At 35.4% G+C, this 18,289-nt stretch overlaps 1 protein-coding gene across 1 annotated transcript in view; it reads left to right on the plus strand.

The window, feature by feature from the left end:
- Window positions 1-18,289, plus strand: part of LOC132551801 (uncharacterized) — a 49,678-nt gene that overhangs the window by 15,344 nt on the left and 16,045 nt on the right. The window contains exon 2 of the mRNA XM_060215945.1: window positions 12,681-12,926. Within this exon, the coding sequence (XP_060071928.1) occupies window positions 12,681-12,926 (246 nt within the window). The remainder of the gene's footprint in view (window positions 1-12,680; window positions 12,927-18,289) is intronic.

An 18,289-nucleotide genomic window follows, 5' to 3' on the forward strand; every position in this document is an offset into this window, starting at 1 on the left:
AGGATAAAAGTTGCGTGATTCGTCTAAAGATAAGTAGGTACAGTCTATAAAAAGAAGGCTGCATGTGTACTAATTAAGCGTTGACGCTTGCCAGCGTACTAGATGTATTTATTGATAAACGGAAAACATGCATGCGAAATCATGTACGTATAAAGGTCATGCGCGTGAAGTACAAACATTTATATTAGTATTGATAAAGGGGACACATATAAAATACGATATAGGTGTATTAACATAGAGATAATATATCTCTACAATCTGGTAGAAATTATTCTACTGGCATCAACTTGTTCAAATATCAATTAATATTCAACAACAAATCAGCGGTGAAACCACAATCTCGAACCATCAGGAATCCGCCGTTGTAGATCATGATTGTATACCGCGACTTCTGTAGACTGTCTTTTTCAATTTCACACAGCACAACTCTACCTTTTTTTATTTTGTGAGTTGGTAGGGATAGTTGATATATCAAGTCCGTATTCGTAAACTTTTGGGCTCCGTCTATCTAGAATTTGAGCCTTAGCACAATGAGTGTAGAGTATGACATCCTTTTTAAGCCATGGTATGGACGTTTGTTAGCAATATGAATTTGTCTTTAAGTAGACCTTTTGATAATGGACACATTAATTATATGAAATAACCCATAAACACAGAACAGTAGTGAATAAGCACACGTTGTAGACCAACAACACTTACAATAAATGCTTTAATGGTGGTTTTCGTATTACATCAATATTCGAATCGATATCTACCAGAGAAAGTGGGATATATCTGGCTTAGATGAACGCCATGTTTTCTGGTCACGTTAAACTCAGAACTTGTAAGAAGATAGTTGTTGTTTCGTCGGATCCCAAGTTTCTTAGTTTTGGTTGTGTTTCGTGTGATACATCAGACGACCAAGTAATGTTCGTAAAATCCCGTATGTATAATTATGTCTTTATTAACCCTTGTCGAATGGAGCCTGACCTAAACAGTGTGATCGTAATCCCTGTATAACTGACGACATCGATTTACGCACCTCGCTTGTCCCAAGGACACGATATCAAGGATGGAGTATCGGAGTATTATATGACGTTATATTATGCAAATGAAATGAGAAGTTTGATCTCGTCAATCAAAGCGCCACCTCTTTTATCGATCACGTGACTCCCGCGGTGACAGAATCAAAGAAAATTGACAACAAGTCATAAGCTTAGATGATTTCGCGTGTACTGGATACGGAATCCTCCGAAGACAAGCGATAAGTTCGTTTCAGTGACTGATGTTACTGAAGGCAACAACAGTAGTACATGTCATAACTGCTATTTCCATCCTGTACAGAATAGTTGCGATCTGTCTTTCTTTCCATAGCCAAAGTTACGGATATAGTGTTCACGGACGGGGCCACTCACTTTGTGGTATAGTGCCATCCGACTGAAATAAAGTAACGTTGATATGGAAACATGGTATCCGAACCGAATCGGTAACAATATACTCACAATGGGCTCGTCAAACATTATTGGTGTATTTTTTTTACCTGATTTTCTTTTCAACAACACGACGTCACATCCGGTAAACAGAGCGACGTGAAGTAGACGAGATTAGACTCTCACTCCATTTATGTATCTTAAAAAAACTGCAGAGGAGATGGATAACCCAATATATGTTCAACGTCACAGAAATGACATCAAGTGGACTTAAACTTTTATAGAACTTGGCACGTCTTAGCCAGTTCTTGTACGTTTATATTCTCAGGTATACATCGAATACAACTTCCACATACTTGGTCTCAGGTATACGTCGAATACAACTTCCACATAGTTTGTCTCAGGTATACATCGAATACAACTTCCACATACTTGGTCTCAGGTATACGTCGAATACAACTTCCACATAGTTTGTCTCAGGTATACATCGAATACAACTTCCACATACTTGGTCTCAGGTATACATCGAATACAACTTCCACATAGTTTGTCTCAGGTATACATCGAATACAACTTCCACATATTTGGTCTCAGGTATACATCGAATACAACTTCCACATAGTTTGTCTCAGGTATACATCGAATACAACTTCCACATAGTTTGTCTCAGGTATACATCGAATACAACTTCCACATAGTTTGTCTCAGGTATACATCGAATACAACTTCCACATAGTTTGTCTCAGGTATACATCGAATACAACTTCCACATACTTGGTCTCAGGTATACATCGAATACAACTTCCACATACTTGGTCTCAGGTATACATCGAATACAACTTCCACATAGTTTGTCTCTTTTTTCTAAAACATTTAGACTGATCAGATTGAGCGACATGATTGGCAAATTGTAATTTGTGATTAGAAATGTACATGTATCAAAATAGTCTGTATTTGATACAATATCGTTGACGCGGATCAAAAGGGGCTCTTTCCAACCGTTGGTATTACATTACAGCAGTAACCGAGACTATGCAAAGCTATATCTTACCTACAAACCTAGGATCAAAAGGAGCAATCAGCATTAGCGATCATTTTATTGTCTACTGAGACCGGACAATTGTATAACGATAGACTGAAGTTTTAAGTGTTCATGTTTATTTCGTGCTTTCAACTTTAAACAAAACGATATTTTCAAAATACATGTAACTGCACACGTTTAACTGCAGCAAAGCGATTGTAATAACAAGACATCTAGTCAATGCTCATTTCTAAAACATGTTTCTAATTTCCATAAAGGTCTATCAATTATCTTGTTTTCAAATTATTCGAGATCTGTCACACCACGAGCTGAGACCATTGATATCCAGGTGACGATATCGCTCACCTGTGCGGAAGTACAGGTAAAATGTTGGTCGTTTGATAAGGTGTTACGTTACCGTAATCATTAACCAGCGTCGACCTCGGGCCCTGAACAGTTTAACACGTTATGAATACCTTTCAACGAGCTTGCACCTATACACCAATCTAATTTTTCATGGGTCATTGAGGGGTTTCGACAGGTAGTTAAACACCTGTACATTGAATTAAGATACACCTGTTTATTACCTGATGTCTTAAACTCAGAGCCGACACGTCATGGCGATAGCATCAATCTTTTGACCTGCTTTAGCTGTATATATAACAAACATACACGTTTTCACGTCATTTCATACTGATACGTCCGTACTATTGTAATAGCGCTGTGTTTATGTACTGATAACGGTTACATTATCAGGTCCATCTTCAGCGGACACAATAATAACAAACGTCACTTCCGCTTTTGTCAAGAACCTGAGTTTGGGTGGTGCCTGTAGCGGACGTAACAATGGAGGAGAGCCCGACCTATCGTGACACGAGATGTTCTACGAGATAACAGCAACACTTCATGCATGAATTATCTTTGATCGTAATTACAGACATGTGACATCACTGATTTGGAAACATCAAAATATACCGAAATTCATGCAATTTCTTTGAATGCTGTTCCGACGATGAATAGGGATCATTATCGCTATAAGTTATTCCCCCTTGGCAAATTGTTTTATTGGATCTGATGATGACGTCATTTTTATACTTCTACAATAAGTAGTACATATTTATACGATAGTGCGACACATTTTGTTCTTAATATTCCTATTGTTTCCGTATTATCGTTGATAATAATGACACGTACTATAAAGTACTGTCATATTTTTATAAAACAACCTCATTTGTACTTCTGATTTCCACAGGAATCTTACCCGGATCATTTCTCGAGAATTATCAAACGGCGATAAAATTATTTTCATAATTAGCGGAATATTGGGAACAAATAGATTAGCGAGTTTCCGAAAAGCCTAGATTGCAATTGAATTACTGTTATCTGAATATCATGAGTTTGTAGGGTGGTGTCTGGTCTACTTTGAGTTACCGTCGTGCTAGGTATTAATTTCAATACATCGATATGTCATACACCTCATATGAAGAGAAACGAACTGAAAAATATATGCAATGTAATTTTTCGACCGTTGTGTTTTGACCTCTTCTTCTCGTTAATTACCCCCACTAAATTGACGATTATGGTGATATATATATATATATATATATGCACACATTACTGGTTTTTTTTATTTCTTTGGTACTAAATGCAATGCATGGACTAGGCCTACATTACATACATGGCACCGCCGGTCTTTGTCTTCTTCATATGACTCTATTGAAATACAGTATATCTATATATAGTTGGTAAGTAAATGATATGTATGCATTCTAATTTTGACATTCTCACCAGATCGATAATCTTTGATATCGGATGTTGTAAATCTTCCTAATGTCATAATATGTCGGCACAAGTGACAATCAAATTGTAAATATAGATGTTCTACCCCTAAAGAACTAGCACGGTTAATTAAAATTACTATTTGATACTGTAGAATTACCACAGACTTAGATTTGTTACGTCATTCGGATATGATTAATTATTTTTATATCTTTAATAGTCTAATTCGGAAGTAGTAGACAGTGACCACATAATAGTGATATGATTAAAACATTGACCTCCGTAGCCCCAACATTAATAGAACAAGACTTTACATAGATGATCAGAAGGCAGCAGTCGGTATATACGTTGATGATCTGTGGTTATTTTTTGTGCCATAGTTCGTTACTTGGTTTCTTTATAAAAAGACTGAAAATGAGCACATATATATATATATTTTTTAAAACTGAGCACATAGCTAGGGAATATACAATCTGCATTTTATATTCAGTTTGCTTATAGGACAAAATGTTATGTATTTAAACTCATACTTGACGGCAAAAAACAGTCACTTGTGTCACCATGTTACCGGTAAATTATACCAAATATAAAAGCTGTTCTAGTAGTGTACGAACACGAAATAGCATTAACGTGTACATCAAGATAAACGAAAACATTACAGTAATGTATTACCTATTGACACCATTTTTACCTAGAATTTCGCTTTCGTATTTGAACTATATCCAGCCTGACGTGTTTTAATCGACTACTTTAGAATTTAAGTGATTTTGTTGAATCTTGTCGATTTTGAAGAACAATTTGTAACTTAAAGACACGTCAACGCGGAATTCGCCATTGTAACTGCACACATCACTAAATCAGTGATTTGGAATGTGATAACATGTCATATGATATTTATCAGCATTGTAATTCGTTTCTTTAAATATTTTTTTTAATCTTAAACACTACCTGTTAGGGAGAGGTTTGTTATTGATCTTATTCAGCACGGCGCTTGATCAGAATCAGAGAGAGGCTTATCTAAGAAGACCTGATTACATCCGTACAAGTCGGGAGAAGGAATAAAGTCTTTTTGTAAATAGATAAGAATCTATCTGAGGAGAATTCAGTCGATAAATACACAGCAGGAGCCACGCCCAAAACATGTCAACAAATCCGTGTATTTTGAATTAGATAAGTACAAATTAGTTTAAATGGGTTAAAAGCCATGTCACGTATCATTAACCGATAAAACTAGTCAAATATAATTTGACTTTTTTCAACGAAGTTAATCTTTCAGTTTGTTTATTTGCTTCGTTAGAACAAGCCAGAGATATCTCGATTTCGTTTTAGACTTACATAAATATAAAGCACAGTCAACACTTTTCACAACTTAAAAGTCACTACCAGGGCTTTCTCTTTGTAGCAGTGCCTAGCCTGTGCCTTTGTTCAAGTATATTATACTCATTAGAGTAAATTGGAAATCAAAGTCAAAGTATTAAATACAATAAAAAGCGTAATTTCTTTTTATACTTTCTATTATCGGAATATTTCTCGGTGATAGTGAGATCACTCTCCAACAACTGTATCTAAAGCCCATTCAAAATATTGAATTCTTCCAACTCTAAAACATAAACCGAGACAAAAACGAACTGGATGTCCAGTTTGACCGCCCAAAGTTTGTCCAAATGTAAAGAAATTAGCAATATTCTAATTTATAAAGATTACTAGCGCCACTGTCAAACTGTTCCAAACACGTATATTTAACTGTTATATGGTATTGCTACAACACATCCTTACCCAAAGCTGTTGTTTATTACCCGATTCATGAACTGCTAGTTATGTAACTGCTATATAACAGAGATTGACTTCCCATATAACAAGCTGAAAATGATTAGAGGTCAGCAATGGGTTGTTTTAGGTAGCATTCATTTTGGGCATTATGAATGTCACCTGGATAAAGACGAATACAACATGAAGCTCGACCCCATGGATACCAACTGCAAGCAGTTTAATATGTAATTAATGTACCTATACCTTTATCCTCCGGCTATGTTACGGAACGGACTTGTATCGGAACGGAATTTAGTATCAAGTTTAGCAATTTCTTTTCCAAATCGTTGACAGGTTTAGCAAGATATTGTACGAATGATGTCACATGAAGAAGTAATGATAAACTTTATGTATTTGACTTATTCTGTGAAGAAGCACATTTTCAAAATTCATATCACTCTTGTTGGTCCTGCTGGAATCACGCAAAATGCCTTAATGTAGGGAGGGGAATCGTGAGTACCCGGAGAAGAATTACTTGGTCGGGTATGTGAATCCATACCTTTCATAACAAGTCGGGGAATCGAACCCCAATCGTCCTGCTGAAGTGAGATTTCACCCACTTCTGCACCACACGAGAAACGTGTTCGAGCTTTTACGTCATGTCGGTTTTTTATATGTTGGACGCCATTCTTGTCCCTTACTGGATCATTTTTGCCTTTGCACTAAATTGACATGTCTCTAGCATTTACGTGATGAAAGTGTATATAACAAACCTATCCAGCGTATCAACGCTACGTTATTTCAACATCATAAACCCATCATTGTTACAGAAACACTTATTGAGCTTTGAGAACAGTCGATATTTTTTTCTGTCCGACATAACAATATTTCTAACGACGCCGAAATAATTGGAAAATGCTATAAATAAAACGCATTGATACATAAAAGCTTTAATCTTCGTAGCGGGAACATGTTAAACAAAATATACGGCCGGCCATTCTTTCGTCGCCCCTATAAACTGTATTCAATATGTCGATGAAGCATACATAAGTAGATGGAGGGAATCAGTATTTGTACGGTCCACATGACACATTACCAAATAGAGCTCTGGGGAGGAAGACTGCATAGATCCAGATTGTCATTGAGTGTTTACAGTAATTCATCTCTCACATGTAAAGTTTCCCGTTGGTCCCACACATGGACATCTACTGTCCTAAAGCACCGGAAGTATGTCATAATCAACAGATTTACACACCCAGCTCCATGACATTTATAGTATACACAAACAAGATGCACGGTACATGCAAGTACTATCCCCTTTAAGAGAAATTCTGTTTTACCAGTTGGTGGAACTGCCGATTTGAGGAATCGTTGTTTTTGCGTCCATTTGAAACATTTAGGGAACTCGTCGTATTTTTTATTTGACGTCACCTTTTCATATTATAACAAGGACCAAAGAAGGTACCCCAAAAACATCTACCCGTACATACTGTAAAATAGTATATGTTGTATGTTTGTGCGTGTGAATCAGAAGAAAAAAAGGCATATGGAAATCGCAAAAAAAATTTATTATTATGAAAATAATTATCGACATACATCTAGAACATTAAGAAGCATTTTAAAATGCATAATTATCATCCTCTGTTATTTTTAAAATGCGTAACACTATTGTATATCACTCGTCCGTTGAAAGACTGAAAAGCGTTCACCCTTCCGTACATCTGCCTTCTGGATACCTTCTCTCAGGAATGTTCAAATACAACAGAACTTTCGGCGATAAAACAATCTGTATCTGAATTACATTTAGGTAGAAAGTGAATTGTTATATTTGGGAAGTACATGCATAAGTAGTCCGAGTCAGTATGACTATTTCGGTCTTCGCCGATTGAAGCGGAAGCTTGTCAACATTATCAGATGGTCTCCATTTTCCATATTGTTACACCAGAGACGTATATAACACATTATATATACATTATATATGTCTCTGGTTACACCTAGAATAGGACGTGAGACACACGAGGTTACTCCCACTCGGCGTGATACAAGGTGTTACTCCGATGTGATCATCAGCAAGGTTTATCCTGTCACCTAAAGCACAATAACATTGGCTGGTGATTTCATCTATTGTGGGTATGGCATATTAGAATATCACTGATTCTAACAATTATGAACTATATCTGTCTGTCAAGTGACGTCAGAGGTTTTTAAGTTTGTAAGGGAGGGGAACCCACAATGCATTGCTTCTGGATATATGACAAACTCGTAAATACCTCTGACTCAGTCGTTTGACCACAAACCTCAAATCTGTAATTGGGTCCTTCATTCAGTAACACGAACCACCTGGTACAAAACTGTAGTCTTAACGTTCACTGTAATTCGTATATGTATTCATCTCGGGTTTTAATTATAGTTTATACTTTATATAATATTAGTTTCGTTTTTTGTTGTTTTAGTTATTGTAATATAAACCATTATAGCCACAAACCTTCCCCAGTACCTTTTTTTTTTCAATTGAGACAGGTAGATAATCGTAATGATATCCTTAGTATGTTGACTATCTGTGAGTGTACACACATTCTGAAATATAAGACCTGTTTACATACACACATTGCCCTAATATCTTTCGAAAAGAAACCTAATGCAAATTAGTAGTCACGTGGATTAATTCCTAGAAACCAAATTCCTTATCATCAATATCTTGTATGTGATTGGTACGAGTGACTTACCAGAACGAGTTCCCGAACGACCTACTACTGACCTGCCGATGGTACACACACCGACACCCTTTGTTGGTGTGAATACAAGTAATATTTTTTTCATTTTCTTGTATCAACCTCTTCTATTCCCGATAATTAAAAGTACGTTTCCTAATTAATAATCTGACGCTTTCCTCGCATTCGAACAATAGTCGGTCGGTAGCGAGTATAAAAAATGGTCTTCTCATCACCATCCACTTGTTGTCAGGGTATTCATAAAAAATGGCTGGTCAGGAAATATGTAAATATGAACCATGTTCATGTATTTGTACCAATCAAATAAAAATTCATGACTTGTAAGGGTGGTGGATTGTGATCAACACTGGTCACCATGCTAAAATGTCTTCTCAAGGATTCATTTATTTATTTGTATTCATGTAATGTGTATTAACTTATTGTGTATGTTTCGTTTGTGTTTTTTGTTGTTGTTTTACTTAACTTTTTCCTTTCATGAAAGTAAAAAAAATCTTTCACTATCTTCTAATCAAACAATAAAAAACATAAGATAACTTCTTTTCCTACCGCAACAAAGATACACTGGAAATGGAGTTGGCCGACGATGGACGGTTTCAACAACTAGTCTCTACATTATCATTGGTTCAACCTTTAAATGCTTAACCATCACTAGACAATGTTGCACACTGTTACACAATAAGGCTAATCTCAACACAATACATTATTACAATAATCAATTTATTACAGTACCGGTTGCATCAGTGCACGTATCTCTAATCAATTTGTTTTGATTTGAAAGAGCTGTTGCCCTTTCTTTAACGGAGGATAAAACATTGATTTTCTTACACTAAATAAGTTTAATTCAAATTCTTTGAAACATGACAAAAAATGATTATCACAAACACCTAAATATATTTAAATATCAGCATACTTCTCGCATGTGGTTTTATATAAGGGCCGAACAAAACATTTATATCAGGAAATAGTCTAGCTGTTAATACAGAAAATAGACAGCTTGAACAACCATATACTCAAGGAAGCACGTGTTGAATACTTCAGATAAAATCTAAAACAGTTCTCTTGTTTTAAACAACTCTCAGAGCCAAAGTTAGTGATATTCAAGTAAAACAAACACGTAATGAATCTATATACGAATGTTTTGAAATCCAGTAATTCCGTCGAACAAGACCAAAATGCAATACTTTTGAGAACTTTGCAGGAGGTCTATGAGAAGGTCTAACGACCTTAGCTTATTTATATACAGTAACAATAAGATTCGCTCTCCATTATATATTTGATGCTGGACGGTTAGTTCATCGGCGTTTCTGTCGATCGAGGTTAGGTAAACATACCAGGAATGTCAATACACAGCCTAGAAATATCATTTTAAATCCATCGTCGCATTGTCAACACTGTTTACATTAATAGTGTTTGATATCATTAGTAAAACGCTTCATTATTTCCTTACAGTAGCTAAAGGGAGAAACCATTTTGAAAAAAAGTATATGAATATAATACAATATTAAAATATAATATGATATTTTACGCAAAATATTTAAGCTAATTGTGTATTGGTGAACAGAGAGTGATGTCATTTCTAGAAAGTGTGGCTATCACTGTGCAGTCTTCAATGTCAAGTTCAGCTTTATCCAGACTGACCACAAAGTGTCGATAATTAAGTGGGGACCCGGCCCATTTAATTGTTTATGAGCAAAGAAGTTTCCTCCCAAGGGGAAATTTCGGACACGTGGTCATTTGTAGGAATGTAGTTATGGCCACTCTGGGCCCATAAATTGGACGAATTTTATCCACAATCAATAATTACTTGTAATGAACAAGTCAATTAAGGGCTTATTAAGGATCTCAAGAACACGGTCCGCTGGATGATAAAAACCCTTTTATTTATAATAATGGGGTAATATCACATGGTCCGGAATTCCGATTTCCGGTCATTGGTTTGGGTTTTAGAACACAAATAGATAAGTTTTACGACCCTGTCTGTTCTATACTCGAACGGGGAGACAATGCTAATGCACAAATTGTTTTTTTCTCTGCTGTGACCAAATCGTTACAGAAAACCGAATACAGTTTATCTGCCCCTGAAATATTAGCGCAGATAGTGACTTTTCTACGATGGACTCTAATGGAAAAGTAGTATTGCCGGAAGAGTTAGTCACAACATTTCGTGGACTGCATTAGGCGTACACAATAAAAATAATAACAATATATTTTATTGATATTTCTCTCCGTCTGTTGAATTTGATGCATATTCATTTTTTACCGAATAACTTTCTTCAAAGTGGCGGTCACGAGATATAAAACTGTGATAGCGATAGACAAAATCATACATATATGATGCATTACGTCAGTTATTACAATATTTAAAGAGATATCGCAATAGATAGCACTTGAAACTTACAATGTAAAATATCTTTATTAATACTTAGTTAAATAAACATTTCGTGCATTTTTCAATCATGAGTATTCTTCACGAATCTGCCATGTACATTGTACCGTCAGTAGGGGAGATAACTCCGAAACAGTTTAAAAGAACGAAACAAATGTAGAATTTCCGATTGTTCTGAAAGAAATAACTAGGAATGCAAGACATTGAGAATAGTATATATGCGCAGGTTAGGGCTTCCATACCAACGTGCTAATTGAAGCTGTATACTAACATCCATTCCCTAAATCTTTCCTGTCGATAACCATTGAACGGTGGTCCATAAACTTCGGCAAACTCCGCCAGAGTTCAGCCGAAGGGAGATAAACCTTGGCCTCACGCAGAGATAGGCTTAGTTCGCCCTGTCTACGAGCCGCTGTTTATAGCCAATTAAGGCTTGTTTTTTGAGACAATTAAAGGTAAAAACCTACGCATTGGATATTTCGATCTCTTACAAATTGTTAAACCGTGTCAACTGCCGGTGTATAATTACCGTGGGTACAACTTTCACAAAGCAAACAGATAGCAAACTTTATGAGAACTTCCCAATATCAAAGACATGCTGTCCTTTTTGAGTGGTGAAGGTTGTGAAGTAAAAATTGAGATCGTTCAAGTGAATAGCATCTTTCAATACAAATGAGACAGCAAATCGATACCAAACTTCCAAGAAGTTCAAGAATTCTCATTATTTCTGAAACTTTGGAAGTTCTGTATGCGTTTTACAAGTGACAAAACAACAATTTCAAAGGCTTTCTGCAAACAGGTCTTCAATCTAAGTCGGCGGTATCAAATGCCTCCTCCCCGCAGTGTGTTCTGTAATATGGGTACTATATTGCCAAACTATCATGTATTATGTATCAAGCATTGTTTCCTTTCCTATATATAGTATAGCCAAATAATGAATTAAACTGAAACATACAGCGGGTTCGACCTTCTTGCACTTGCCAGTGATACTTAAGGCCTAAATTGATGAAACCTAAGAAACCCGAAGGAAAAGAAAAATATTTGAAAAAAAACCCATTCATTTTGTCGATGTCTAAAGAATTCCTAACCTCGGGAATTAACATCTTTAGATAACTCTTGTATGGTTATTGACAATATCTTGTACGGTTAATGTCAATTTATTGTACGGTTAATGACAAAATCTTGTATGGTTATTGACAATATCTTGTACGGTTAATGACAATATCTTGTATGGTTATTGACAATATCTTGTACGGTTAATGACAATATCTTGTATGGTTATTGACAATATCTTGTACGGTTAATGTCAATTTATTGTACGGTTAATGACAAAATCTTGTATGGTTATTGACAATATCTTGTACGGTTAATGTCAATTTATTGTACGGTTAATGACAAAATCTTGTATAGTTATTGACAATATCTTGAAGAATTTCTGTCTTCTTTTCATCGCTGTCTTTTCTCAGGCATATTTCACACAGCTCGTGGTTAATTAAAATTTTATATTAAATTTAGCTTTTTACACAGACAGGTCTTATGTTTAGGTAAATCGTGTGATGATTTCTTTGGATTTTCAACTTAGTTTTTTTTCTTCTTTATTTCAGCAAACCTTTCGAGCTTTCGAGCTTTGTTTGTTCGTATGCCACAAATGCACCTGTCAACAATTCCCGTCAAAACTATACGGAACTCCTCAGTTGAAGCATGCGCAGAACTGTGTGTACGGGAAGTGGAATTCGAATGTATGTCATTCGACCTGGATAATACTATTGGAAGTTGTCGATTACAGAACCACACTCACGAAGAACCATTCGTTACCCTTCAGGTGTCTACATTCGCCGATCATTACAGAAGTAAGTACTGCTCACATGAGGTGTTTCAGATGATCTCGACTCCAGGACATTTCATCACAATAAACACGTGCAAGTGTTGAAAGGTCGATTTCAATTCATTTAACAAATATTATCAAATGTGTCTTTTGTGAAAGAAATGATAATGTTTCTCGCTTCCTGTCACGTTGATTTTCGAGGATAAACATTTAAAAACATATACTTTATATTATATTTATAGATAACTTAACATATATATCTCTTTACTCCTTTATTGTTTATTTCAAGATTAAAATTCCAATGGAAATGAGAAACAAGGAAGGACAATTATTATGGGATTTACATTGTTCCACTTAACGAACCAAGATACATTTCATGTTAGACTAACAGTGATTGCTGGAATTGGGTTACCAGTGTCGTAATTGTGCAGCTCGAATGTTGGGCATGATGACCAACAGATTCACCTTCTATCTCATGACGCATCTTACACACGGCAGCAAAATAACTGTTAAAGAACACTCTACAAAAATTGCCCCAAGCATTGCATCTGAAAGAGATCAATATCGTTCATTATTAAGAAGAAGCAAGTTTAGGACCGTCAACTCTGACATAAACACATGTTACCCCCTAGGCACATCCCATCATAGCATCCAATGCCTGTCACCAGCTACATTCAGGCATCAAAACAGAGGTCGGGTAAATTTTAGATTTTATCTCATATTTTACGTATTGAAATAAAACAATTTATTTCTAAAAAAAAAACCCCAAAAAGCATCAATATTTTTTCCTGACAGTCATCGCATAATGATAGCTTGTTAAATTGCCCTGAATTAGCAAAAATGGGTTTATTAACACATGGGTAACGAATGGATAGGAAATTATTACTTTATACACAAAGGGTTACATCTGATATAATATTTGATTATTGACACTATATAAGTATTCTGTTGACGACTTGTAGATAGAATCTTATTCAGAACACAGATTTAATAAAACTAGAATAAAATAAGACGAACTACACGGAGATCCCTGGACGGCTACAAGGAGGATAAAACCAGGTAGTCTCTAAACAGTCTTCTGGTTCTTTGACAACGCTTGACGTGTGCGTCTTGGTCAATCACAGTAAATAAAAATTCCAAAATGACAAGATAAACACCATGTCAGACTTTAACCAAGCTCTATGATAAGCGTGACGATTTCAATTTCCCTATTGTGTATTTCATTGCTAGATCAGTGTCATTAGGAAACACGGGTAGTCCAAGTTGTTAAACTAAATCAAAATAATTGACTCAACAAATAATTCGTAACGACTAAGTAAAGAAATTAGATAATACAATTATACATAATGTATTAAAAGTTCATTAGGAAGCAAAATCACCGTCAAGGACCATTGGGATATTCAAAAACAAGCCAGATCATACGATACGAAACCCATATGAAAATATTCACAATTCTTGTTTATTGCGAACGCTACCACTCCGAATTCATGAAATACATATATAAAATGAATAAATAGATAAAACCAATAGGAAGTGCTCTTAACTTGGGAAAAAGGAAAACATGCGCACATACACACACACTCGAATTACACTAACATTCATCCCATTAGGAAATTCATCGAGTAAAACTTTGATAAGGAGATCATTTCGAATGCAAGGAATGCGTAGAACTATTACTTTCTTCTGAGTTAGTGCTTTCTTTATTAACCTTAAGTAAATCATTCTAGAGAATATTTTTATTAAACTTGTTCCTCCCTTCAAAAACAGTAACATATGGCAATGATTCTGTGTAGGAAAATCAAATGGGACAAAATTACGGTGGTTCTATCTAATGGTAGACTAAACAATATATATGTGTTACTTAGTCTAAAGCAACACTTGATATGTTCTCTAACCTAATTGAATTTGGGTGTGATCTCTATTCTATCAGTGGGTTACTGTAATATATGTTTTATTAGAGTGAAGTCTCCTGTAACGTCACAGGAACACAAGAAAACAGTAAGTTAAATTACAATTAAGTCCTAATACGTAAACCTAGTACGTAATAATTAAGTTAAATGGGAATTAGAATTAAGTTAAAGCACAGAATGTATGTGAGTATTTGATTCGATATAACAGGTCTGTACAGATATTTAAAGTTACGTACAATGTCTTTGTCCACACGTTTCTCGCCTCCGACCTAGCTGTGAAATCAGTCTCCCTGTGGCTAGGTCAACTCAGCCGATCTTCTCTCACGACGCCGAGTGCTAAACAGGCAATGACGTCATCAAGAACTTTTTTCAATCAATATTAAACACTATACAAAACTGTAAAAATCTGAGCAATGAAATTGGCTAAAGACCACAAACTCTCACCACATGGGCGATCCTACTATATTCTAGATTTCAATTAAGGATGTTCACAATGTAAGAAAGCGTGCGTGATTAAGATTTCAACATAAAGGCGATTTTTATCAAAACAACTGTAAACGAACATATGATATGAAGAAAAATTATGCGTTATCCAAGAATTATTTCCCATTATTTTGAAAGAAAAACCAGCTTAACAGAAGACAAAGGGGGTTATTATTATAGGATGACTTTGAAGGTTACTTTATTCGTTTCAGTTTCTCCGAGCAAAAATTCTGATGTTCTTTATCATTTTTTATCTAATCAACAGTACTACAATATGGAATGTTAAAAGAACCAAAAGTGGATGGAATTTTTTTTTTATTAAAAATAATTTGGTACAGTATAATGCCAATTCATGCATCCAAATGTTTTTTTACCATAACATCATAATATGTTCCGACATTAAAGTCATGAAAAAATTTGACCACCGAAAAAACCATCCATGAAAAATTTACTAAATCGGTTTGTCTATTATCTAGATACTGCCCTCCGCCTATATTTGAGCGTTTGCTCCGGTGAAGTTTGTTTAACCTGACATGAGATCGTTCATACTATTGGCATCACGGACATTTTCATATTTGGGTATATATTATATCTACTGTTAAATTGGTTTTGAAAGATGTTCATTTCTGTGTTCTTTACACATTTATTTTTTGAATGATAGATGTTTAAAAAAGGCATCGGTATAGATATAGGAGGTACTCTTTGTTCAGATCCGATTTATTTTATATTCACACCGGTAATAATCAACGATTAACCCACTGCACCAAATAACATGTGATTACACTAAACATGTGAGCGCAATGTATGTGATGGAGTGGTTTTATGACTTGTGTGGACCACTTTTTTCACATGTCTAGCCTTAGGTGTGGTGTGCCCTGGAGAGCATTTAACAAGATTTCCCCCCATCTTTTAGTGTCTCGAGATAATTACGTGCTGACCAGCAAATGGCTTCTTTAGGGTTAGATAATACTGTAAATACCGAGATGACCTAATTACACGAGCCGTCCATGACGTACGAGTCACGAAGCCATACATGGTATAATGTATGTCTACAGCTACATAATCCAGGCTCAACCTTATATTTAATTTGATATCGAAAGTTAATGATTGAATAAAGTACCTCTTCACCAGTGTGACGGGTGAAAGACATCACCGTTGATAAATCTCCGTCATCGTAATCCAGATTTGATGTGTTTACGGTAAGTATGGGAAGCAGAAACAAACACAACAGTCCATATATCTTCAGTTGTACCAAAGTTCGCTTAATTTTAGCGAGTATTGTTTTCGCGATATAGAGCAGTACTGTAAACATACGTAATACAAGTGTTTCTAATGCTTAACATTTCATGCTCTAACTCTGATTACAATATACATATCTACACCAAACACTGTCTGTTGGTCAGATTGTAGTGTTCTCAACAAATAACACGCATAATAACCATGTTGATTTGCTGCTACAGATTCGAAATAATGTTCCTGCAAAAGAGTTAGTCCGAGGGAGAAAAATGTTTAAGGTAGATATAATAATAAGAAATTTCTTCAATTGTTCTCGTGGTTTGTACACTTTTTAAAAAACAATTAAGACTAATAGTTACTGATATTTAGATATTGTACAAAAGAATGATTAGCTCATTTTATTACAAATTTAGATCAAATACAGTAGAGCCACACAATGAATTAATCTGCATTGTGCTTCGGTCTATGTAGAACTCGTCTGTAAGCCTAACCGTTACACCTATGAGGCGACTGAAAAAATCCGAAGAGATCGAAAGAAATGTCAAAATTCAAATAGGCAGGTGCACTAGCCCGATAATTCAGTAAATAGATTAGAATAATATAAAACTTTGTGTTACGAAATAAACCAGATGTAAATATGTCCTTGGATCAGGAAGCTTTAATATAATGTGTTTTAACGTAGGCTTTATAAACGTATGTTGTGGAATATCAGTTATCCTGATATCCCTCACCCTGAAATACATTTCAAAATACAAATATATTGTTATTATTAAAATGAAGATCATGATATTGTAAATAGACATTGGATGCTCTTAAAATACACACGTGTATATTAAACAGGAGTAGTTTTCATCAATTAGATATCGCGTATATCAAGGGTTTAAATATTCAAGAAACTGTGGTGACATTGAGCTGTCATGTTTGTACTTCATTCAAACTTGACAGCAACAAAATTTGCAAAAATATAAAAATGAGTGCCACTTAATTAAAAATAAATGCCAGTTAGCTACAGGACAATTATTTTTATATAAGTTGTTTAATTACGATACAATACGATTCATTTGCCAGGCGACTTATGCTTTGTGGAACATTCCAAAACTAAGAGGTTCTACGATCTAAGTCTAGGTCATCCAGACCGTGTCACATGATCATGATATCGGTAAACACCACCAAAAAAGGATTAAAAGAACAAAGCAGATAAACAAATGGGACAACAAATGCATCTCTCGTCTCTAGCAGAGACTAGGAAGGTTATGGCCGCTGATGGCGACAACTTAATAAACACACAGTCCCAGAACACATGAAGTTAACAACAAAAATAACTTATTGCTTGCTTAACTCAACAGCGCAGGCGGCTTTATGTGAACATGTAAGGAAAAATACCAACATGTCAGCATTATCATACACCATTCACACTCTCATCTGATCCTGTGGTTGATACTACAGGATATAGTTGTTATTTACAACATACACGATCGAATTTCAGTGACTAACACCACATGTACAGAGTTTGATATAAAATACGAATTATTGACTACATTTGACTTAATGCTGACCAGGTTATAGAGAATGAACGCCAACAAATCACATTTCTTTGGTTGTAAATCAGCCGAATAATTGTAAATTGTCCGTGGAGAGTTCTCGTCGCGGCACGTTCGGGGTGATTGCCAGCACGCGTGGCTCGCGCGAAGTCCATAGGACAAAGACTAGTCCTCCTTACAACAGCTTCATGATTTCTGTTGATAAATGAAACAAATAC

The sequence above is a fragment of the Ylistrum balloti genome, unplaced genomic scaffold (genome assembly GCF_031769215.1).
Source record: "Ylistrum balloti isolate Yb309-2 unplaced genomic scaffold, AGI_CSIRO_Ybal_v1 Utg370214, whole genome shotgun sequence".
Classification (NCBI taxonomy): domain Eukaryota; kingdom Metazoa; phylum Mollusca; class Bivalvia; order Pectinida; family Pectinidae; genus Ylistrum; species Ylistrum balloti.